The sequence below is a fragment of the Aulostomus chinensis genome, chromosome 16 (genome assembly GCF_037954235.1).
Source record: "Aulostomus chinensis isolate RoL2024-O1b breed Wild chromosome 16, RoL_Achi_v1.0, whole genome shotgun sequence".
Lineage (NCBI taxonomy): Eukaryota > Metazoa > Chordata > Actinopteri > Syngnathiformes > Aulostomidae > Aulostomus > Aulostomus chinensis.
The window spans coordinates 20,131,498-20,155,097 of NC_141335.1; the positions used below are offsets into that span (position 1 = coordinate 20,131,498).

Below are 23,600 nucleotides of genomic sequence, written 5' to 3' on the forward strand. Positions count from 1 at the left end.
TTAAACAAGAGCTAAAAGCACTATGCGATCCATCAATCATGAGTACACTGAGCGCCGGGTTAGTGTGACAAATGCAGACACGGTTGTTCGAGTCCCACGGTGCCATGTGTTCTGAACCGTACATTGCTCCACTGACACTTACCAACCGCAGTCTCAGTGCAGTTACTGTCATGAAATCTTATGTATTGATATGTGTACATGAACATAAATTTCCATTCTTGACAGTTGGCACAACTGTTTAAGTAATGCATTTCAATTGGAAGCATATTTCTAGCACGCACACATCCCTGGTTCAGCAACGTCAGGCGATAAGCGGGAAGAATGACTGCCGTTGCGTCGTGAGTTTATGCCCCTGATCCCATTACCTACAGTGTTTGAATATGTGTGAGAACGTGTTGAAAAAAACTATAAATGCTATCCATTTCCCATTTCATTGTCGTTCAGTGCTGAATCGATGGAGCAGCCTCCTCATTTAAGGACAAAATTCGTAACATGTCAGCTAACCAGATCAGGTCAACTAGTAAACCGTTCAGGTTGTCAGAGGAGCATTTGTTTTCCCTGGTTACTGTAGATTACACTGGAGGACTGTGCAATGAAATCAATACAGTAACATTTGGGGATTTTTTTCAAGATAGTGTAGCGGTACTCAAGCTCCTACCGTATGTTACTGCAGCTGCATTTAGTGTATTCGATAACAGTGTAGAATGGTGCAAACTCGAATGCCATAGTTTTGACTGAATGTCAATCGAGTAATTAAAATAATGTGATGTATATTAGACCACCCAAGTGGTACACCTTGTTGTGCATTTTTTTAGCAGTAGTAGATTACCACAGTAGATATTGTGATAAAATAGTATCATGAGCTCCTTTCCATTACTCAGCCCTATCAAACTGATGATTGTCTTCACAGAACATCAAGAATCCAGCCTGAATAAAAGTTAAGAAAGAAAGGCCTTCACAAAAATAAAAAAAGCTCTTGCTCCAACATCGATGGAAACAAAGAGGCGACTACATTCATAATAGTGAATGAAAAGAAAATCTGAATGTATCACTCAGTCAGGAGCCAGAACAGTTCTCTCAACGTGTAGAAAAGCATTTTAGGGTGCTGAGGCTTTTAAGAGATCCATGTAAAACACTGTTGGAGTTGGACGTGACAAGCGGTTTTAAGAGGTAGACCATCAACTACTGAGGCAAAGAATGTGTCCCGTGTAGCTGAATAATACCACATTTGATGAATAGCTTTAGATTTATCGTGGCAGTTTGAATACATACTGAACCCTCCTGCAATATCCTCCTCAGGAGCTGACAGTTTCTGAAAGTGCAGCATATATAACAGGATTAGGACACAGTCAAAGGAAAGCAAAGGTCAACTAATGGCTTGTTTTAAAAGCACAGGGTGGAGCTTTGTTCCCTTTGATGGAGTGAAAGACTTCACACACACACCTCACCTAAATTAGATTGAGCTCTTTAAAGAGTGACAGGAAGTCAGAGTATGCCAGGGGGCAGACGGGCACCCAGAGCTGAGCTCAGTTCTTGGCAACAACAAGGCTGAGGGTGTTCAAGTGAAGATCGCCTGGAGAAATGACTGATGTGAGGTCACAGTGTGTATTGTGTTTTGTTTCAGTCGATACATTTTCCTGACTTTGGTTTCCGTATCATATACAGCAGATTAGCGAGGGCACAAAGGAGGATGTGAACACACCCTCACACAACCTTTAATACGACACACACCTAATCCTCTTCATAATCTTACTCCTGAAGCCTCTTGGCCTCTCGATGATTGTTCAGGTATCATCACACTTGGCAGCCATTACACCGCACAAAACAAATAGACAAACAGACAGAAGGAGGACGTATGAACAGAAATAGACAGAGAGAAGGTGACCCCTACCTCCAGGTGCTGCTCACACCGCAGATCAGCGTGACGCCGACCGACCGACTGGGTGCCATGATCCTCCAGCTCTGTGCTTCTGGGAAGGGTCACAGTCTGGTTCTGCTACATTTTACAGACCTTTGAAAACAAGGCATTCAAATAGCACATCAGTGTAATCTTTTAGTACCACTATTTTTGGATGCGTGCGTATGTTTTAAATTGTGAGGTGAAAAGTGTGCTGTATATGTTTTGTTTTCATTAATGAACCAGTTGTTGTTTTTTTCAGATTTGGAAGTATCATTTGACTGAGACTCTTTTGGGGTTGACTATGCTGATGCATTTAAATAAAATTTGTACCACAAAGTAAAACAATCTTTATTCAGACTTTGGTCCAACTGTGTTGCATAATTAAATCCACTATAAACTGGTATTTTTCTTGTTTTTCCTCACCTCTTTTACTGGTCACATTGACTGATCTCCAGCTTCACTTTTCCTCCACTTTGGTTTTCTGCTTCTTAACCTGTAGATCTGCTTAAGAGGCTAGACAAGTAAGCAGAACATGAGGCTGAAGACGGTCTGGCTTAATGAAGATAACCATCTTTTACTACGTAACCATCTTGGCTGGTTGTGTGTGTGTGTGTGTGTGTGTGTGTGTGTGTGTGTGTGTGTGTGTGTGTGTGTGTCACAGAGAGCCAGAGCAAGAGAAGTCAAACAGAAGGGAATAACAGGAACCAATCAATGCAGTTATAAAGGGCATTCTTTACTGCTGAATTGATTTTCATTTCTCAGAATGCCACTGAATGGAAGAACAGGCAGATTTCCCCAGAAAGAACCTAGTAGCCTCCGGCATTAAAAAAATAATAATTTATCATTGCTTCTTATTTTTAAAAACAAAATATTATAATTATCTTAAAACACAGTTTAAATAACTAATACTTCACTGGAACATAGCAACTTCCCTCCTCTGTGCTGTATTAGACAGCTGAGACCCATGCACCCTGGGTTATAAGAGAAAACATTAATTGTTGTAGAGATGCCAAAATACTAGCCTTTCCTGATTGAAAGTCCTGTGTGCTAAGCTAACAGCATCTAAATTAATTTACTTCTATCAATTTCAGTCAAAGCACTTCCAAACTGAAACTCAAGATTCCTCAGTCTTGTAGTTTAGTTATTATTGAAGCTAAGCTAGCTAGCACTAGTTTACATCCATGAGCGAGCTAGTAGCTAGCTAGCTAGTAGCTAGCTAGCCCCCCTCAACTGTTCAGATGACACATTGACTGCTTTGGCCCATTGTTGGATAGCTTTTAAGGGAATTTGCTAGCTAGCTAGCTTGAAGCTAAGCTAACTAGCTATAAGAGAGAAAACAAAACGAGAAAGCCAGCTGCTCATCGATGTGGAAAGTATTGATATTGTGGAAAATTAGTATTGAAACTGTTTAAAATATTCAGGGCAGATATGTATAAATAAAATTAATATTTTTGACATCACTATATTGTAGTAATTTCTTATTGTTGACCTAAAGAGTGGATTTTAGGGTATATAATGTTATGAATATGCAGTCTCTTTATGTAAAAGTTAAAAGGGTGATAATGCTTCTTGTTCTTTACTTGATTGTTAAAACATGTTTAAAGACATTGTTTCATAGTATGCATTCATTCATTGACACACCAGTAACAACACCAAACCCTGCACCCAAAAGTGAAGTAAGTAAAACCAGAGTTCCCTCCAGCTGCTGGCAGATCTGAGTCCCCTCCCCAGTACATCCCTCCCACCTTCTCTCAGATACTGAGCTTTTTGTTCTGCATTTAATGTTTTCATTAGGAAACTGGGCGCAACTGAGTCGAGGAAAAGATTAGTGAGCAGGACAGCGGACGCAGGGAAAAGAGTTGGTGAGGAAGAGTTGTGGAGGAGACAAAATCTTTCAGTTTTCAGTCTGGTTAGAAGAGATTTGGGAGGTTTCTTTCTCTCTCACACACTTTGAAACAGACATTGAGGGCAGCTGCTTGTTGTGATTCTCTCCTCATCATGACCCGCCCCTCCACCTCCTCAGTGGGACTCTTCGTCCTCCTGATTGGCTACGCTGTGGCAGGTAAGGGTAGTAGCTGGGCTTGGTCCGGAGGATGTTAGGTAGAAGGGTCATGGGATCGGATAGATGGGCCAGAAGACCAGTGGCTTAGGCCCTTTAGGGTTTTGCTTCATGGATCTTTGTAGATCTATTAGAGGGATGTTTCTGTCAAATTCTGGGAAAGATTTATGTCTATGGTAAATTTCATGTATGTTTCACAGATGTTCGTGCATGTATGTGTGTAGGTAACGGCTGGATGAGCTGACATCATGTGTGTTAATACTCTATATATTTGTGTGTGTGTGTGTGTGTGTGTGTGTGTGTGTGTGTGTGTGTGTGTGTGTGTGTGTGTGTGTGTGTGTGTGTTTTGGCTTCACCAGCACATATGTTACTAATTTCACAGCAGCTCTGGTTACACTTAATCTAATATGCTGCAGTTTCAAACTAAAACTCTTGTCTTCATCCGTTATGTTCATCCACCGGGTCCCAAGCAGATTTCCCGGCTTTGTTTACCAGTTTGACTAAAGTCGTCTACGCAAATACGAGGGCCAATTCTGTGGAGCCACATTCATGAGTGACGGCCTCCAGAGTGTATTACAGTGACTTCATGGTGTAAGAATGGCTACGAGCTCATAAGCGAAAAACGAACACCCTCTTGCGTGATCGAGCCCTCCGTTGGTGTAATGGAGGCCAGAGAAGGAGAGAGGAGATAAGGATGCATTAGACCTCTGCTGGGATGGACTATGAGGAATCACCTCTCTGTTACCCTGAATGAAGTGAAACAAAACGAGGGGACTGACGAGTGGAGGCTCCTGTCCTTATTGTTGAAGGACCTGGCGCGACCATGATTTTAAATTCTTTAAGAATATTGACAGTACAAACTAGACAAACTCTCAGAAAAGCATCTTTTCTCTTTTAATTCCTCTGGTCTTCTCTACATGCCTCTGCAATTATTTCTCTCTCTGGAGGTTAAAAACAATTGCACTTGAGGTTGCTGTGCTGTTCAAGAACATTTTAATGTTTTGGAACCATAAATCCCTGCTTGTGACAAGCTGGTTTAAGTGAATGTGATGAATGATGAATGTGCCGTCAGTCCTTCGCGGTAAGGAAAAAGTTTTGGTTTATGTGGATGTACAAAAATGACATCAATGATATATTTTGTCAAGAGGCCTCAACGGGTCCCATCTTCTTTTTTCCTTGCAGGCTATCCACGAATAGAAATCCATAGAAGTACACTGAACTCTGTTCATTTTTCAGTTTGTCCATTGATTTGTCAGCACTGGAAGCAGTTGGCTGTCACTTCAAGAGCCAGTGTAGCTGAAACGTAAGTTGCAGGGGCTTGTATTAGCACTCTGGGGGCCCCTAAGAAAAAGGTGACTTTCCTGCATGTGCCATTACAGTTTCCTGTACATAGACTGTAACTCTAACAAACACCTGACTTTCCAGCATCAACTCCCAGTGCTGCTGGTGGTTACAGTGAATATCATATGCGCCCATTACAGGATGTAATCTATGTAATAAAGTGTAATGATAAAGGAGAGGCGGCAGGTCTTCTGTCTGCTGCTGCTTTTCTCTCCTCTCTGTTACTCAGACAGGTCACAGACAGATCAGAGCTAAGAGATCTAAGACAAGTGGTCACCTCTACTTATATACGCACATACAGTACGGACACACACACACACACACGTGTATTTGCACACACTGATAGGATCACTAATGCTTCAATAGCAATCAGTAAGATCATGATGGTAGTCAAAGGAACATGTCCCTAAAATGTTGTTTGCTACATTTTAGAACCTTCTAGGCTTCAGAAAACAAAACCCCCCCACCCATTTAGGATAAGTCCTGGTTTGAAGGGGTTGTAATTTTTATTAAAATTGAACTGTTTGCATCTCAAACGTCCCCCAGGCTGCTGATGTGTTTCTAGTGTTCAGGGGCTCTCTGTTATTGCTGCTGTGGACTGAAACTTGGGGTTCCAGGTAATTGTGTGGTTTGCTACCCCTAAAGAAACGCCTCCGGTCAAATCAAATCAAATGAAATGAGCTTTACTCGTCACATAAACATCACACATTGTGCAACGTGCAGTGAAATGTATTGTGTGTGCCTCCTTCGGATGCTTACACACCACAAAACAACAAAGGACAACAGTACAAAAAAAACCACCTAATACTGTAAGTAAATACACAATAAACTAAGAAATATATAAATATAAATATGATTATAAATTTAAAGTGAATTGTATGAGCAATATGCAGTTGTAAGAGGAAAAAAAGTCAGCGTTTGGTGAAGAATCGGACAGCCTGAGGAAAGAAGCTTGTTAGCTTTCAGGCAGTGGTGAAAACAATTTATTGCTGGGGTGAGTGGACCTGGTCCTGCAGCATTTGATATAAATGTCCTGGAGATTGGGCAGGGTCCCTCTGATGATGCCCTCGCCCTGGGCAACTACCCCCCGATGGCCTGTAAATCCAGGTCGGAGCTGCCACAAAGTGCAGGCACGTTTAAAAGGTTACATGGTCACATGACATGTATATGAGTACAAATGGAGGAATTGTTGAGTGGTATTATAAGAGAGTGGTAGTGAAGATGATGATCAAATCATTGTTTGCTTTACTGACATGTTTTTCTTGTGTGTGTTTGTGTGTGTGTGTGTGTGTGTGTGTATATTTCTCAACCTTCCTGGAACTGACTAAAGGAAAAGAAAACTTAACGGAGAACAAACAGCTTCTCTCTTCAGGAACACGGATTGTTGAGTGTGTCAGCCAGTCAGCTGTTCTGCATTGCCCACATTCATCGCATCTGTAGAATTTTATTTCAAAACAAAGTTGCATTTGGTAGATTCAGTGCGCAGGACATTTATCGCAAACATCAGCGCATTGCTCTCTACTGTGAGTTTCCCCCCATTAAACCGCATGTATACACACACACACACACACACACACAGACCGATCACACAAAAACACAGCTGTGGTTTTTTGCTTTTTGCTGATCGGAAAACCAGCAGCGCATTTTGTTACAGCTGCATTTTGTGAAAAGCAACAACGTAAACACACTCAAAACAACCTTGCATCCGATTCTTCCTGCAGATCCTTCATGTCCTCATTCATCTGTCTCTGTCAGACTAAAGAAGGGGGATCTTCAAAGGTTTTGTGTACCAGACCAAACCCGTGGAGGTCACACCGGGCCAGACAGGAGACTGGTTTACTGTATTGCCTTTGGCTTCCTGTCTCCACTCAGAGTAATGGAGCTTGTGAAGTTTCCAGGAGTCTGATTTGGAGGCATGATTCTTTGTGGTACAGAAAGGAAGAAATGTAAAATGCTTCTTTTAGACTAAATGACTTATTGTTTGCTGCATGAAAACAATCACCTTACAAAAAGAGGGAAGAAGAAGACTTTAATTGTTACACGTGAACTGGCGTCTTGAGCTCATCACTTCTTTCTGACTCAAGAATGCAGAATGAGCCAGACATGTATATTTAGCTTGAAGCTAATGGTGGCTAAAAACAGCAAAACTGTCCCGTCTTCTTTGACCAGCTGCATGTTCAGGCATCCACAAAAACGCGAACTAACGAGTGGATCGGCTCCAGGTCGACACTTGTTTGTGGTATTGCGCCAAGTACACGTTTGAAGTAGCAGTCACATTTGAGCGTCATTTGGGCCTCGTCCAGGCCACGTTTGGCACTTCTGGCTCTGAGCTGGGCCACATTTGGGCCAAACATGAGTTGTTATCTGGGTTTTTGCTGAAGTATCACTTGCTGTGCCTCGCTAAAAGGAGTTGAAATTTTGCTGTTATGTCACTGTGAACTGATCGACAGGAATCTTTCCTATTTATGGCGCTTTCCTGTGTCAGCCGAGAAAAAAAATTGAGGTAAAATCTGTGCATGAGTTCATAAAGTGGGTGGCATACAGACGGCTCACTAAACTGTACATATTTTACAATCAGTGGCAGCATTAATTGTAATCTGTGCCTCCATGCATGTCCACATTTAATACCACAAAGGACTGCAGAAGGAGTCAAATTTACTTCAAAATAAAAGTACAGTAATGCGTTATTGTATTTCCCGGTTTTCTTTATAATTGGCAGATTACAAATCAGTGGCCATGGATGGCAAAACTGGGAATTTAGACTACAGTATGGAGGGCCTGAATTGACCAATGTATTAGGAAAATTGATGTGTATGAATGATAAATTCAAGGTGTACAGTTTAGAGTTTTAGAGTACATATTTGTACATTCTCTTCTGACAACATGAGGCTCTGTATATAGAATATATAAAAGTATTAAGTGGTAGGGAAAGCTGAAAGAAGAAATCATGTGTTGTTGTTTTTTTATCATGTTGATCAGATGAGATATGAAAAAAGACGACTATTATTAATCTGAAAATGTAGTGGATTATCTAAATCTCTGGCATCAAGTGGACACTAAATCCTCAATAATGACCATATTTGCATATTGAGATGAGCTCCAGCAATCAAACATGATGAGAACACTGATGCTGTGGTAACTAACACAAGACTCCTCCAACTCTCCAGGCAGGTCAGGAGGACTACACTCCCTCTTCAGGTGTTCCATCCATCAGAGCTCAGACGGGGTGAAGCGCTTGCAGCTTTCGCTGGCCATCTATCAGGGATTGCTGCAGCTCTCTGCTTGAGATGTTGCGCCCTGTAGGGGTCAACACCTGTAACCAGACATCAAAATGTGCTAAATTATGTGTCTCAGTATCGAAATCAAGGGCAGCAAAGAAAGTGTGTCTGACATGTCAACTTCCTACTGAAGACAACCGCAATCAAATGTCATCCTGCTATTTTCACCTCCTGCTGTCACGAGTCAAAGGCGCCGATGACGGCCAACTGGAACACTGATGACACCAGCGCTTGTAGAAACTTGCTGGAAGCGGCCAGCCCTTCATCCAAGCTAGAAACTCAACTCAACAATCTTGATCTTGGCTGGAGATAAATGCCTTCCTGTTGTCCCGGGACGATAGAAAATTGTTAATGAGGAAAACATCAATGACATTCTCTAAAATGTGACCAATAGCTCAGACTTTGGTTTTTCACTTGTGCAAAATACTGATACGAGTCAATATCAGGAGCACCTAAACCATTTTAGTTACACAGGCTATTTGATCATAAACAAAAAAGAGGGAGAAGAACTAATTCTCATCTAGGATTGTTTAGTTTTCTGCTGTAAACAGCTCATTATTTCTACTCTCCTAGAGACCAGCTCAATGGCTACCAGATAGTAAAAAGAAGTACCTTTGCAAAAAGTGGAGAATTTCCTAACTACTTCATATTTTCCCAAGAGAACCCGTTTGTTCGCTATATGAGAGTGACACAGCTTAAATCAGTTGGGCGTTAGTCGTCCTCGGACACAGCAAATGTGCCCTCTTAATGGCTCCACCACTGTCAGTGAATGAATGTCAAGTTCATTCATAGATTAAATATAAACGCCATCAATGGGAGTTTGGCTTTCAGCCACTAAGAAGGTGCTGGAAGAGGGAATGAAGGCCTCCCCTCCAACAGCTCAGCTTCAAAGAGAAACAGATAATTGGAAACATACCAGAGAGGAGACTGAAATAAAGCACGTGGCCGCCTTCCTCCCGCTGAAATGAACACACGCCAGGGCTGTCGTGGTCTTCCTCGGCCTGCGGGGAACACAGACCTACTGCTTTTATCTGTAATTGAAAGACTTTTTGGTGGTGCGTTTCCAGGCCAAACTCCCTTTTGATACATATATCTATATCTTGTTGGTGTCATCTCTCTCTGAAGGGTGCAATGGAGATACACGTCGGTTAAGATAGAGCCAGATTAGCTGTTTCAAGCAATTTGCCGAGCTAATTTAACTAGCTACTGTCCGTAGCCTCCAAAATAAAACTGCTGTTGGTCTTTGTTCATCTCATTCTCTTAGAGAAGGCTACATGCCATCAAGACACTGACACAACATTTCATCAAGATTATTTCAACATTAGCAGAACATTTTGAGAACATTCCTGGAACTCCTTTGACTCACCACTTCAGGTGAAAACAGTTAAAGCCGTTTGATCTTTTGACTCCCCCTTTTAGATTTGAAAACAATCAAAATAAAACTGAAAGAAGTTGTAATTATAAATCCACCAGCGAGAGACTGTGAATGTAAACCTCATTTTTTAACTGGTGTTTCAAACTAGTATCTGTTTTTTTTTTGTTGTAGGTCAAATTTTTTTCTTCGCGTCACATTAATATCCTCTCAGGTTGCGGGCACATTTTGTCGATTTAAACTTTTAGAAGCATTTCTTGTAATTATGAACCTCACTGAAACTTATTTTCTTGTGTATGTTTGCCAGTGTTGTGGGAACGTACTAGTTGGGAATTCCATTGTTTTCAGGAGATTTGTATTTTTTTGCTTTTTCCTGAAAAGTTTTTTGATTATAGCTTTTTTCACTGTCATAAAATAATTTTCCTTCTCATCTTTGTTTCTACTGTTTAATACGTGAAAGTCTTTAATCACCTAACTGACATTTGCTTTATCAGTCTTGACACTTTACATACAGTACATCCACTCAGACACACACCTTTCTGTTTGCAGTACCTGAGTTTGAGCGGAGGCCTCGGGCGGTGCCTTCAAGTGCCTGTGAGGAACACACGAAACTACACAGCCGCCTGGATGTGGTGGAGAAGGTGCCTTTTTTTTTTTTTTTCAAACCAGCCTCACACTCGACCCACAGTGGTTTAAAAACATCAGAATTCAGAGTTTTGTTCCCGCTGGTGTTGTCAACTTGATTATTAAGCATCAGCTTTCTCTCCATCTGAAGCTGCCAAAAAATCCTCAGCATTTCCTTTCAAGGATAAGATGTCGACAAAGCCACATCCAGTCTCGCTTACTGCTACTAAATTCTTTCCTAAAATGCTGATAAGCTCTTCCAGCTTCAACATTTCATCTTACCCCACTAGCTGCTACTACTAGTTTTGGCCAACTGTATTATTCATGTGGGATAATTCTATTATTCATACGACAACTTATTAATGCATTATTAAAAAGTTAACCACACAAATATATTCTCTGTCTCCTGCAGAAAGTGGAAGACACTGTTGACAAGTTGGAGGATGAGCTGGCTGCTCTTCTGGATGCCATCGAAGCCCCAAAATGGCGCCCAATGTTGGAAAATACAGGGAAGCCGGTAGACATTCTTGAACAGCCGGAGTAGAGAGCGGTCCTGAAGCTTACGTCCAACCACAGAGAGGAGTAGAGAATCGATAAACTCTCATTAAATCCACTTGCTTACAGCACTTACATGCATATTTTGTTCATACAAAATGATGTTCTTATCTTCAACTAAAAGCAAAATCTCTATCCAAAAAGTCTATTTTGCCTTTGAAGTACTCAAATAGATTACGTGAGCTCACAAAGATGAATTGTTCCCAGCTTTCCAGAAAGCAGATAGAGCCAGCAATGTCTAATTAACTTGAAGCTAACAACAGCAAAACTGTGTAAAAACTGTCCTTTTACAAACCCACATGCTCATCATCAGGTATAATCCACATCTTCTCTAACCAGTCGTATGCTCAGGAATCTTAAAACACTTTCACTTCACTAAAAGCAAACACAAAAGAAGCCAGGAGCTCCTGTTTTGGAGGTACTGTTAAGTGTGGATGAGTTGATTCAATCGAATGTGCTAGTTGGTTACATGCTTAGCCTGCTTGTTAATGGTACCACTGAAGTGGAAGTGGAAGTCTTTTCGTCAGTTTTAAGCCTGAATCCAAGAGCTTGTGAATTACTGAGCATACCAGTGGATAAAGAAGACCTGGATTGTGATGGATGGTCCACTTTAAGGGTTGTAAACAGACAGTTTTTATCTGTTTCATTCAGTCACCATTATCTTCAAACTTAATGTACCTTGCTAGCTTTTTCTGCATTCTGGAGTCAAAAAGAAGTAAAGCAGGAAGCAAAAAAATGTCTTCATGCATTCAAGACACCTATTTATAAATACTTGAGAGGCAAAATACACTTTTTGGCTGAATTATTGCTTTAAATGTTGCATTATTTACTCATCTCGTCTCCTGGATTCCTCCCCCTGCAGACATCAGTCAGCTCTCATCCTGCCTTTCATTGCCCTCTACTGTCTACGCACAAACTAAATTTCACAGCTAAACATACACACACACACACACACACACACACACACACACACACACATACACACACACACAGAGACAACATTTCTGGAAGGAGTTTTATTTCTTTATCAAAGCAAATTAAGCAGCATGTTTTTAAACACACAAGCAGTTTTAGTTGGTCAGTACAAGGCTTTTCACTGATTCCTCATAAAAATCCTGCAAGGCAAGAACTTTATGTAAAATAGGCTTACACGGGGAAGACATTTCTTCTCCTTGACTTCTTTATTCATTTTTTTTCAACAGGGCACTGAGTTTCAGACTGTATCCACAGAGTCAAGACATCTATAGTATGGTTCACCTGGAGGGCGTTCATAGGAGACATGCTGCTGCTGCTGCTGCTGGTCAAACACTAGAACAGCACAAAGCCTTTTGAAACAGCATCCAAAACATTAACACAGAAAGGAACATGTTGGGAAGGTTCGCAAGCACTGTCCAATTAAGAATTATTATCACTGATATCAAGGAACAAATGCCAAAGTGCAGATTAGTATTGTAACCTAGAGGAAAGCTACACTTAAAATTAACCGTCACAATCTGTTATTATCCACTTACAAATGATGAACATAGAACTACACATCCACTTCAGGCTTATAGTTATTCAGCTGGTGTGTAGACTGATTTAATGAGTCTTAAAAATAACCGAGCTCCCCCCCAAATGGAAACACTTAATATTTTAATCATGTAGCAAATACTGAGTTTTGCATGAAGTGAAAACCTGTCCCAGTTCCAAATTCTTTTGCTGCACAGACAATAATGCAACACTTAACCCACTATAGAGCATCACACACATAGCTGCTGACCTCATTCCACTCATCCCACAAGGCTATGAGCCTGTACACTTCAACAAAGCATTAAGACAACCTACAGGATGCCATAAGGTACTGCATATCATCTAAAAATATCATGCCGTCCATATAACACTGGGATTATATAGTACAGTTTAACATTCACAAAACTCACTGTCCAGAAACAGTCACAGAGGCCAATTATACTCTGATTTGGACCGAAACCAATAATCAGGTGAGCGTTGAGGTATGATAGTACCAAAAGCTTGTGCATGCACAAATCAGCCATTAAGGCTCAAGCTCCAGGCCTTGGCGAAAACAGGCTTATACTGTAAAGGTACATGCAGAAAAAAAAACAAAAAAACACAGGGACTGAGACCTTTAAAATTGATTTTGGCAATTGGGAAAATGCCACTTTACATCTCTTTAAAGAACCTTCTTAATCTACCTTTATATATATATTATATATATATATATATATATATATATATATATATATATATATATATATATAAAATGTATATATGTTTAATTAAGTAGTCCAGCAGTTTGGGAAATTCACTTGTTAATTTTCAGAGAATAAAATGAGACTCTGCCCTAAGTACAAACATGGAGCTGTGAGGCGATTAGCCTAGCTTAGCAAAGGGATTTGAAAAACTCTCAGGGGGGTGCTACAACCATCAAGACAAGGGTCTCAGGGAATGATGTGTAGGCAGCCAAACCAGCGCTAGACCTAGCAAGCTAATTTAAAAGCAACCATCACCTGTGATGGGCAAGTGACTTGAAAACTGCAACAAATCACTAATTTCATATCACTTATTCAAAAAAACTAGTTGTTGTACTTAAACAACTTACTTTATGTTCATTACAAAGTTTAGCTTTGAAATACAGTACTATAAAAACTGAGACTGTATTGAACAAATGTTAAAGGTTCTTTCAGTTCTAAAGTAAGGCCTCTATTAACCATCAAAACCTGGTTTTATTGAATACACTGTTGGGGAGTTAGATGTTTTTGCCCCATAAAAGACACTTCAGCAGTCCACACCTTATACATTTCAATATGTACATAGCTGCTCTCCTAGGCTTTTTGGTCGGTGTTGCTAATTTTTTGTGGCAGCCATATTGGATTACAGATTTTAACACATACTTGAATATTTGTCACATGTGCTAATAGATTTTACATGCTATGACTGACAAGCAAAGAGGGGTTGAATAATGTTGTAGAGATCTGCATGCTACATTTGGTAAACAGCCCTGACAGCTAACAGCAACTGGCTATGTGTGTTTTTTGCTAAGGATAGCAAACCAGCTAAGAACACGCTAGGGCTACATGTAAATAAGACAACTTTGGAGTTACTTGGTAGAAGCTAACTCATTCTCCACATCAACTAACACATACTGACAAGCATGAGCAAGCTACCTAATTCCTAACTTATTGAACAACTGAATGTTGATGTGGAAAACCATGTGACTGAACTTCTAAATTGTATTGCCTGACAGATTTTTTATCTTACACAGTACATAATCATTGGCTGCAGTTTCCATTTCGAAATACAGAGATGCTCAAGTTCAGTAGGAAGTTATTTAAAAAGTTTTTTCCTTAAACCTTCAAATTCAAGAACCTTTGTGTAAGATTTGTAACAAAATTCCATTAATACTTTGTTTGTTAGCTGGGTCAGAAACATTTATTTTCTTCAAGAATGTAGTTATGACAACATGTTCTGGTTTTGTTTTACTACCTCAGTTTGTGATGTGACCCTTACTGTGCAGGTTGTATCCCTCCACAGATTCAGCTAGCTTGGCTCTTTAGACAACATAAAAAATCCAGACACGCCTCTAACAATTAAAATAACCAAATTGTAATTATCTTATTAAATTTGGACAGCGCTATCTGCTTTCTCAATGCTAAGCTATGCTAAGCTAACCGCCTCCTGGCTCCAGCGCCGCATTTGATGCATGGAGTAAAGAGAAGTGTCAATCTTCTCATCCGAGTCTTGTGCAGCAAATAAGCATATTTCCCAAATAGTCTATTATTTTAATTTCCCCCCTTACCTGAAATATGTTACATAATCCTGAAATGATTGTATAAATGATCACTTGCAGAAGGAACATCGAATTTATGTTACACAGGGAAAAGAAAAACATACACTCACACACTCAAAGTTCCTTAGAAATGGTTATGCAAATGGTAAAAAAGCTTTGGCATATTTTTGCCTACAAGTTGTGCCTGCACACTTGGAAAGAAGAGCAGAATGAAGCAGTGTGAAGGACTGACTTCATGCAGCTCTTCCTTTAGTTTAATATGTTGAGTTCGCAGTCCCACATAAAACTGTGGAGAGTTTCATTTCCTACACTGTATGCTATTTACACGGTCTTCACTTTATTAGGCCTTAAGGTTTTAAGGTGGACATTTGCTACATGATCCCAGGTGTTCAGACTGAGATTAATGGTGTCACCTTAAATGTACCACTATCACTATGGCAATAAAAGACTAGCTCATCTAAACAATTTGAAGTACTGACAGACCACAGCTACACATTTAAGAACCGCCCCAGACAAGCTCTACAGGGAGGTGATCTTTATACTAACCAAGCACTTAGAGAGGAAGAGAATGTCTTGTGAGTCAAACAGAGGTCTAATAGATTCTTAAAGGATTTATGGGTGTTTGGTATTTACTCCCCAGAGCTGTTTATGCTCCTGAAGTTCATAAATGGCGCTAGAGAAAAAAAAGAAAAAAGAACCATCTCAGATGCTGTCGTGATCTCTGCACTGGTGTCACATGAATTTTTGACCTAAAGTAGTTTGTTTCAAAAATCATAGTTAGTTGAAAAGGAAAACAAGCATTGGTCTAAAACACATCCATGGCAACAAAGTGATTAACAAATACTACGATTAGCATCAACAGGTTCCACTTTAAACAGGCTGGTCCACTGAAAGCAGCCATGAACAATGTGTTGCAACAGGAAGAACTGCGAATTAGGACACACACGACATGAAGGAGGCTGAGGGGAAGTGAAGACACAGGCAAAAACGGAAACCGCCACCGTCTGCTGAATAATTCAGTCGTCTGATTTTGAAGAGGATGGCTGAGAAAAGGATGCATCTCCACCAAAAACACCAACCCCCCAAAACTACGGGCTATTGCTCGGGATGTCATCATGCTGGAGAACAACACTTCCTAGTCAGTGATACCTTATTTGTCATGCTTTACTGTAACATTGCATAGAAGTTAGAGCTTACTCTAGGGTGGCTGAAGAGGAGGAGGATAAGGAGGGGGGGCTCTCTGGTAATCTGCTTCATTCATGCCTTACCGGAGGGGTGCTACAAAAAAAAAACCAAATAAATAGAGATTATGGTGGGAGCCATTTTGGGTCCTGCCGTGCGTTTTTTCCTCCTGCTCCTGGCTACAACAGAGGAGGGAGATGAGAACGTATCTGTTGGTATGGCACAAACACAGCGGCCAGAGAGCGACGTGGCGCTAGCAGCTGCCGGGGGAGGAGCAGACTGAGCCGCACATGCTCCGTTTGGAGGAGGACTCGGGCTCTGGCTCAGGGTCGGGTTCGGGCTCTGCCGCGTCATCGTCTGTCGCTCCAGCCTCTGCATCTCCATCCCCATCTCCACTGGCATCATCCCCGACGGCCTCTGACTGACCCTCCTCCTGACGCTTTTTCAACCTTCAACAAACACGTTTACAATGATATAACATAATTATATTATGTTACACATACAAATATTATCACTCAATTTAAACACATATGTAAACCTAGTGTAACGTCTTCTTTTCATTTATTGTCCCGACTCTATGAGCCCATTTGCTCTTCATAAATTAAGTAAAACACACTTGATTAAATATAATCAAAATGCACACATAAAGGGAGAAGCTGAATATAATGAGAGGCCTTGCTCAGTACTTCCCTCTGCTGTGCATAATTCTACATATTTTGTCTTCTATTATAAATAGAACTAGATTTCTCTTCATTAGGGCAAGAGGCTATTATAGGACACTTGCTTTATAGAAGGATTTCAGCAATGCTGCCGTGGCACGACCCTGGTCAATAATAAATGAGGCAATAATTTAGAGCGGAAATGAACCAATATTCCAGCGTTTTAATCTGTAGATATATAGACCTGGTAGTAATTTCATGGTGTGCTGTGCAGATATTAAAATTTAAATGCAATAAAAGCATTGTCCAAACTGTCATTTATATTTTCAAGGCATTTCTTTTAAAATGCTTGTAGGGATGTCTCCATATCAGACATCTGGTAGTCAATAACGACACTACATTTCTGCAGACTATGAAACAATTAAAATAATAAATCAGTTTAATGAACCACATAAAAGTTGGGTCCTTTTTTAAATGAGCCAGGTTCAAATTTGTTGCCTCACTTTAAGCAGTTGGCAGGCAAAGCCAAGTTTTTATGAATTATTCCCTAAAAAAATAGCCGAAACACGACACATGCAGTCACTAAATTGAATGACTTACACTTAGTGATCCATAGTTGTTCTATTTAATGTATTTTCTTGTTGTGTATTTGGAGGTAAGAATATTTGGACAAGACAGGAGAGGAGTGAGCCACATCTTAACACGTGTTATATTCTATTTTTTTCTCTAAAGTGGACCATAATTTACAAAACAATGCTGCATTTAAGGCCTGACAGATTGAGACTGAAGTAAATGAGACTATTAACGCATTAGGGAGGTAGTTACTTGAGTAATTAATCAAAATAAATCAAATTCAAAGAGGGTCATTTTCTCCTTGATACTGTATATAGTCTTTTTTCAATCTTGCAGTTTGCGAATTGAATTGTCGAGTACAAGAAACTCCCCAGTAGAAGCAGTAGCCCGAGTTTTGTTTTTCATTTGCAGCATGTTAAAGCAACCTTTCGTGATAACATCCTGCTCCCCATGGTAACGGCTGAGATCTGGGAATAAGTGTTGCTGTCACGTTGTCTTACTTCTCACGGTTGAAGATCATGAACTCTTGCTGCACCACTTCAAGGCACTCCTGTAGATAGTCATTCTCCTGCGGGCAGTCAACAGACACATCATCCTACTCATCATCACCTTTGCCATCATCTTTCACATCATTACCATTACAACAACCGAAACAAGCTGACTGTCTATTTGAATCAGTCAGCTGTATGGCCACGAATGTGAAGTTCCCTTTTTACATTTTTTTTCCCCCTGGTTGCTCTTTTTTAAACAAATCATGAATTGTTTGTGAGCACAACTCAAATTGGATGTTTGGCCCGAGACTAAAATAGAAGCTCATATTTCCGAAAGCACTTGGGGCCATGACAACAGCACTGAAGGCTTCATAATTTAATAATCTTGGTAATAATGCAGCATGAGCACACACAGGCCACACACACACACACACACACACACACACACACACACACACACACACACACACACACACACACACCCTCCCACAGAGCCTCCAAGTCTAATAACCCTGTAATCATTGGTGGTATGCTCTCCTTGCACAGGCTAAACAGCACAGATAACACATGACGCACGAACGCACGCTCGCGCGCGCACACACACACGCACACGGCTGATGTTAATGGTGCTGACGTCATGACGACTGACGGGTATATGCTGTTTCTCATCCATACAGAAAGGATCTATCGCTCGTTTGTGGTGAATAAATCCTCAATCAAACATACAGGAAACAATGAAGGACACAGATTTAATTTTGGTTGAATTATTTCCTAAACTTTTCAAAGAAACATATCTGTGGTGACCTATGGAGTTGGTCCGTATCAGAAATGTCACATAACGTATAATTTATTAGCAATGAAATGGGTTTGGCTAGTGTTTCAGAGCAGTGAAGAGGAATTGATTTCCTGCATGTGATATTAGGGCTAAGTGAACTAACTCCGAAGAAGCAGGTCGTATTGTGCGTTAACTGGTAACTCCTGTTTTATTGCAGCAAAGAAGAATTGATTGATATCAGGTACATGCAACATGTATAACTAACCACTCCGTAGTAAATTGTGGGCAATTTGTCAACATTTTTGTTCCACTTGTAATTGATCAACACGCTGTGTTGAACGATGCACAACTTATCAGGATCAGTAAAAAATAGTATTGGAATACAGTGACTTGTCTATTAACTTAAAATAATCTGGAAGTAATGTTTACTTTCCAAACGGTTAAACAGGTTCAACAGATGCTGCTTGAGAATGAACATCGCTAACGTCTCCACTCCTGCAACTGATAAGGTAGCTTTAGGATTATCAGATATTTTTCTCCAGCAGTTACTGCATAATGTTACATAGTCCGACGATAAAGGGGAATTTGGGGGAAATTTTACTGCAGCTTGATCTGTCATTAGTTAGAAGTGAATCAGTACTTTTCTCAGCTCATAGATGTTGACAGTCAGCGTAATGCGACTTAGGGAAAGACAGCTAGCCTTTGACCTGACCTCGTTTGAACTTTGGCTAAGCTAAGCTAAATGGGATGTCATCTAACTCAAGGTAAAAGACAGAGGGAAACTATCATTCCCAAAATATCAACATTACCTCAATTTAGAAATCCTTGATTGACTCCTTGATCATTTAATCATTGCTGTACAATCCCTACTGTGATCTTACTTTCTACTGGCAAGAATTAGTCTATTTTTTTTTTCAACAAAAGCAAAATATATCATAACTGTAAACACAAGATTGTTTTTTGGGAGTCTAAAATCCTCCAAAATGTCAACACAGTTAATCAGGATACTTGCCTGTCTGCTACTACAGTGTAATGCTTGTCCTGAAAGTCTCTCTCAGAAGCTCAGTGTTATTCATTGTGTCATGAAGGCAGAGAGCAGGGAGGATTTGCTGCTAAAAGATATCATTCTTAACCGCCACCTATCTGAAAATGTGCAGTTTAATAACAACTGACAGACAAGAGACCAGTTATCCCACACTGATTCTGCATCTTCATCTATACTGTGTAAAGGTTCAGGTAATTCCCTGTGTCAAGACTGAGAGCAGAACACCTCCAGCCAGTCTGATCCAGGGCGTCCTCTCTTATTTTTACCATTTATATACTGAAATGAGGATAAAATAATGATTCACAGCTCGACATGCAATCACAACATGAAAGGCAAACACTCTAAAAATAACCCTTTCCATCATCTGAGGGAATGCATGTCTTAACAGATGTAGTGACACCTTGAATTCCATCTTCATCCTCTCAGCAGTTAAATCCTACTCCTCAGCAGAACCTCATGTTGTCAATGCTGTTATGTTTTGCATCACTGCAGTATTCTATCCCTCATATACAGCAGACAATGAAGATTGATTGGATAGTTAAAATGATAAACTATTGTTTAGAGTAGATAAATATCTACGTACATATACATATCTATACACAAATATATGTTTATATATCATATAATCACATATATATATATACACACAAACATACATACATTGACACACACATACATATATATATATATGTGTGTGTGTGTGTATGTATGTATATATGTACTGTATCTGTATGTAGTTCAGCATCCGTCTAAAAGGTACGAGCCTTTATGTGTTTCCACAGGCAACAATGAAAATTCATATAAATAAATAAAATGCCAGTTGAGGCTTAAAAGCACAACTTTGAAAATGACCCCTATCTGGAGCTGTGGAGCAACAGAGGAGATGAAGTTATTAAACCTCAGTAGCCAGCTTGTTATCTTGGCTTCAGGCTAGTAATTGGAGGCTACTTTAGCTACTACTGCTGCTATACTGTAATACACCAGAATCTTGAAACTTGGAGGTTAGAGATCAAACATCTTTAAGGGTTTACTTGTTGTGATTATAAAACACACTTCAAAATGTTTACTTTCAATTCATCAAATAATCAATCAAAATAACAAACTGGTTCAGAAACAGCTTTCGCAGCCTTTGAATACATCAGGAGGCTGTTACTCACAGACTGTGAATCCTTGCTGTTGTCTCGAGACCGGTTCTTGGCCAGTCTCTTCTTCTTCTTGTGAAGGGGACGTGATTCCAGGATCATCTCCTCAAGCTCAAAGGTAGGGTCGCAGTGGAGGCGACCTTTCTGCAGCACCGAGATAATTAGAAACAAAAACACACACTCACACACACACACACACACACACACACACACACACACACACACACACAAACACGCGTGCGCACGCACGCACAGACACACGCGCGCGTGATCATAGATCAGTGACCAGAGTGATAAAGCTGGACTGAGTGGACATTATAACACATATGCATGCCCTCACAATATACAGTTAAATGTATATGTACGCACACATGCGCAAGTGCGCCCGCACACACACACACACATGGAAGCTGTATTCAGTCTCCTTTGCATTATTTAGTTGGTACACACACTCATTAGGAGCAGCAACCTCAGTAGCCTGTCTGTGCTTTGTCTTTATTATATATGTATATATGTGTGTGTGTGTGTGTGTGTGTGTGTGTGTGTGTGTGTGTGTGTGTATATATATATATATATATATATATATATATATATATATATACACATACACAGTATATATACCGTATATATACCGTATATACACACATACATACATAGATGAGTGTATACTGTATACATATGTGCGTGTGTGTGTGTGTGTGTGTGTTGAGATGTGGTCACTTCAGACTAACATTAGGAACGAATCCAGCATCCATCTTCTTTTCGTACACGGCGTCCCAGTTGATGTCAGCGAGGTAGGGAGACGCCTGCATGTCAGACAGGCTGGAGAAACGATGCTCCGGGTTCACTGTCAAGAGCTTGTGAGAGGACACACACACACACACACACACGCGTGCGTATGTGTGTGCGCGCGCACGCACGCACACACGCGCACACGCACGCACACACGCGCACACACACACACACACACACACACACACACACACACACACACACACACACACACACAGAGTCACCTTCCAAGTAGCATTATCACCTTCACAACTTCTCTCCTCTCTCACAGCTAGCCTCATCCCTCCAGGAGGTAAAATAAACTGGAGAAAACTGTGAGTGAAGAATAAAAATCAATTGGACGGATTCGTTCCTCCTTTTATTTATTGTGTAGCCTGAAAGAGCAGTTCAGCCCAAAAAGGCCAGTGTGTGTGTGAGTGTGTGTGTATGTGTGTGTGTCTGGGTTAGCTGAAGTGAACATAACAAGGAGCCAAAAATATTCAGTTAAATTTGGAATCCTTCCTGGTCTGCCTCAAACAACCCTAGCGTGAAGACTGCTATATTTGATAGTCAATATTTCCAGTTGAGGCCACGCTTCAAACTAGACTCATTTCTATTTCTATTATCTTTTTCAGTTATTGCTTTGCTTTAACCTGCATGTTTTATACTTAAGCTACGAAACTTCACAAGGCACGCAAAGATGGAAACATCAGTATCCAATTCTATACATCACACAGTGGATCTCGTTCAGATCATCCCACCATCTAACCTCTTTAAATCACACAATGCTGTGAGCCGGTCGCTGATTCTCATTAAAACAGATTTTCCAGTCGTTATTTCCCCAACATTTTATGAATTGGGAAACAATGTGCACAAAAATCCCTGAACGATGCAGAACTTTGATTTCCAGATTTTGAATAAAATATGGTGCTGACAGTATATCTGAACAACATATCATGTAATTTGCAGGTATTTCATTTTAATGAAAATTTTAAAAATTGCTATATCTAAAAATTGCTATTTCCACATTGAATGACTTTTTTTTCAAGGTTTTTTTCATGACCATGTGAACCCCTTGAAGAGTCTTCGGGTTTTGTACTGTTGCCCCGGGGAATTTTAATGACCACTATTTACATTATCCTTACAAATGGGGGGTCATTGCACTTAACTGATGACAATGATTAGTTTCAGACCTGTTTATCTCACCTCGAATGAGCGACAGTATAATGCTGAAAGTATACAATATGAAACCACAATGTGCACTGTAACAGCGTTAACACATTACCAATTACCAGCGGGTCTTTTCTACACACAAACACACATACATTTCATATGTGCACCAGTGGAGGTGAAGTGATCAGTATGTGGAGAAGCTGCTCACCAGAGGAAAGCTGCTGAAATGAGGAGAAAAGCTTGCGAACACATGTTGCAGTGATTCAGTGATATCTGCACTTCGTAACAGGCCTTGACACATGCTAATACGCCGTGTGTCTGTGTGAGTCAGTCTTCTATGGTTTGTATGTGATGATGGGATTTTTTTCTTTGAAAGGTAAGAAATCTTTTTGTCTTTTTGCTTCATTGAACTCTCAGTCAAGTGGAAACTGGCCTATTTCTTCACACATAATTATTTTCCTTGATCTCCCCCAGAAGGTGAATGAAGAGTACTGTAGGTGAATGGGTTGTTTCTGAATTTGCAAAAATAGTGCATAATTGGGTTGCCAGCAAATATCAAAAGGAAGACGATGGACCCTTCTGATACACAAGCCAACAGGGGGCACTGTTAATCAAATCAGTCATTCATCAGGTTTGAATGGAGGTAGTTTCACCCATGAAGACAGATTTTCTTCTTCCAGAGACGGAAAAAAAAGAAGCTAATACAGTTGTGTTTCTCATGGAATACCATCTGTTCCTTTCTACACCTCAGGCTAAACATTGGAAATGATAATAGGATGTGGCTTTTGTTGTCATGTTAACTCTCCTTCTGTGCTTCCTTTCTTCCTTCGGTCACAGACTGATTTTGTTTCCTCCTGCAGGGCTGGTTAGGTC

At 40.3% G+C, this 23,600-nt stretch overlaps 2 protein-coding genes across 3 annotated transcripts in view; one reads left to right on the plus strand and one right to left on the minus strand.

Moving 5' to 3' along the window:
- The first annotated feature begins 3,624 nt into the window (after window positions 1-3,624).
- LOC147247764 (placenta-specific protein 9-like) lies at window positions 3,625-11,200 on the plus strand. Of its 2 annotated transcripts, XM_086180051.1 has the most exons (4): window positions 3,625-3,762; window positions 3,860-3,962; window positions 10,500-10,591; window positions 10,987-11,200. In XM_086180051.1, exons 2-4 carry the CDS (start codon window positions 3,899-3,901, stop codon window positions 11,116-11,118), a joined length of 288 nt encoding a protein of 95 aa, XP_086036177.1. In that variant the 5' UTR covers window positions 3,625-3,762; window positions 3,860-3,898; the 3' UTR covers window positions 11,119-11,200. The 2 variants fall into 2 exon arrangements, with proteins under 2 accessions (XP_086036177.1, XP_086036176.1); XM_086180050.1 differs by having other exon boundaries at window positions 3,640-3,962.
- Window positions 11,201-12,138: 938 nt separating this feature from the next.
- The window catches only part of stk32c (serine/threonine kinase 32C), an 88,242-nt gene continuing 76,780 nt past the window's right edge, over window positions 12,139-23,600 (minus strand). The window contains exons 9-12 of the mRNA XM_086180048.1: window positions 21,515-21,640; window positions 20,799-20,927; window positions 17,831-17,898; window positions 12,139-16,547 (exon numbers count right to left, since the gene is read on the minus strand). Coding sequence (XP_086036174.1) covers window positions 16,352-16,547; window positions 17,831-17,898; window positions 20,799-20,927; window positions 21,515-21,640 — 519 coding nt within the window. The 3' untranslated portion in view covers window positions 12,139-16,351. The remainder of the gene's footprint in view (window positions 16,548-17,830; window positions 17,899-20,798; window positions 20,928-21,514; window positions 21,641-23,600) is intronic.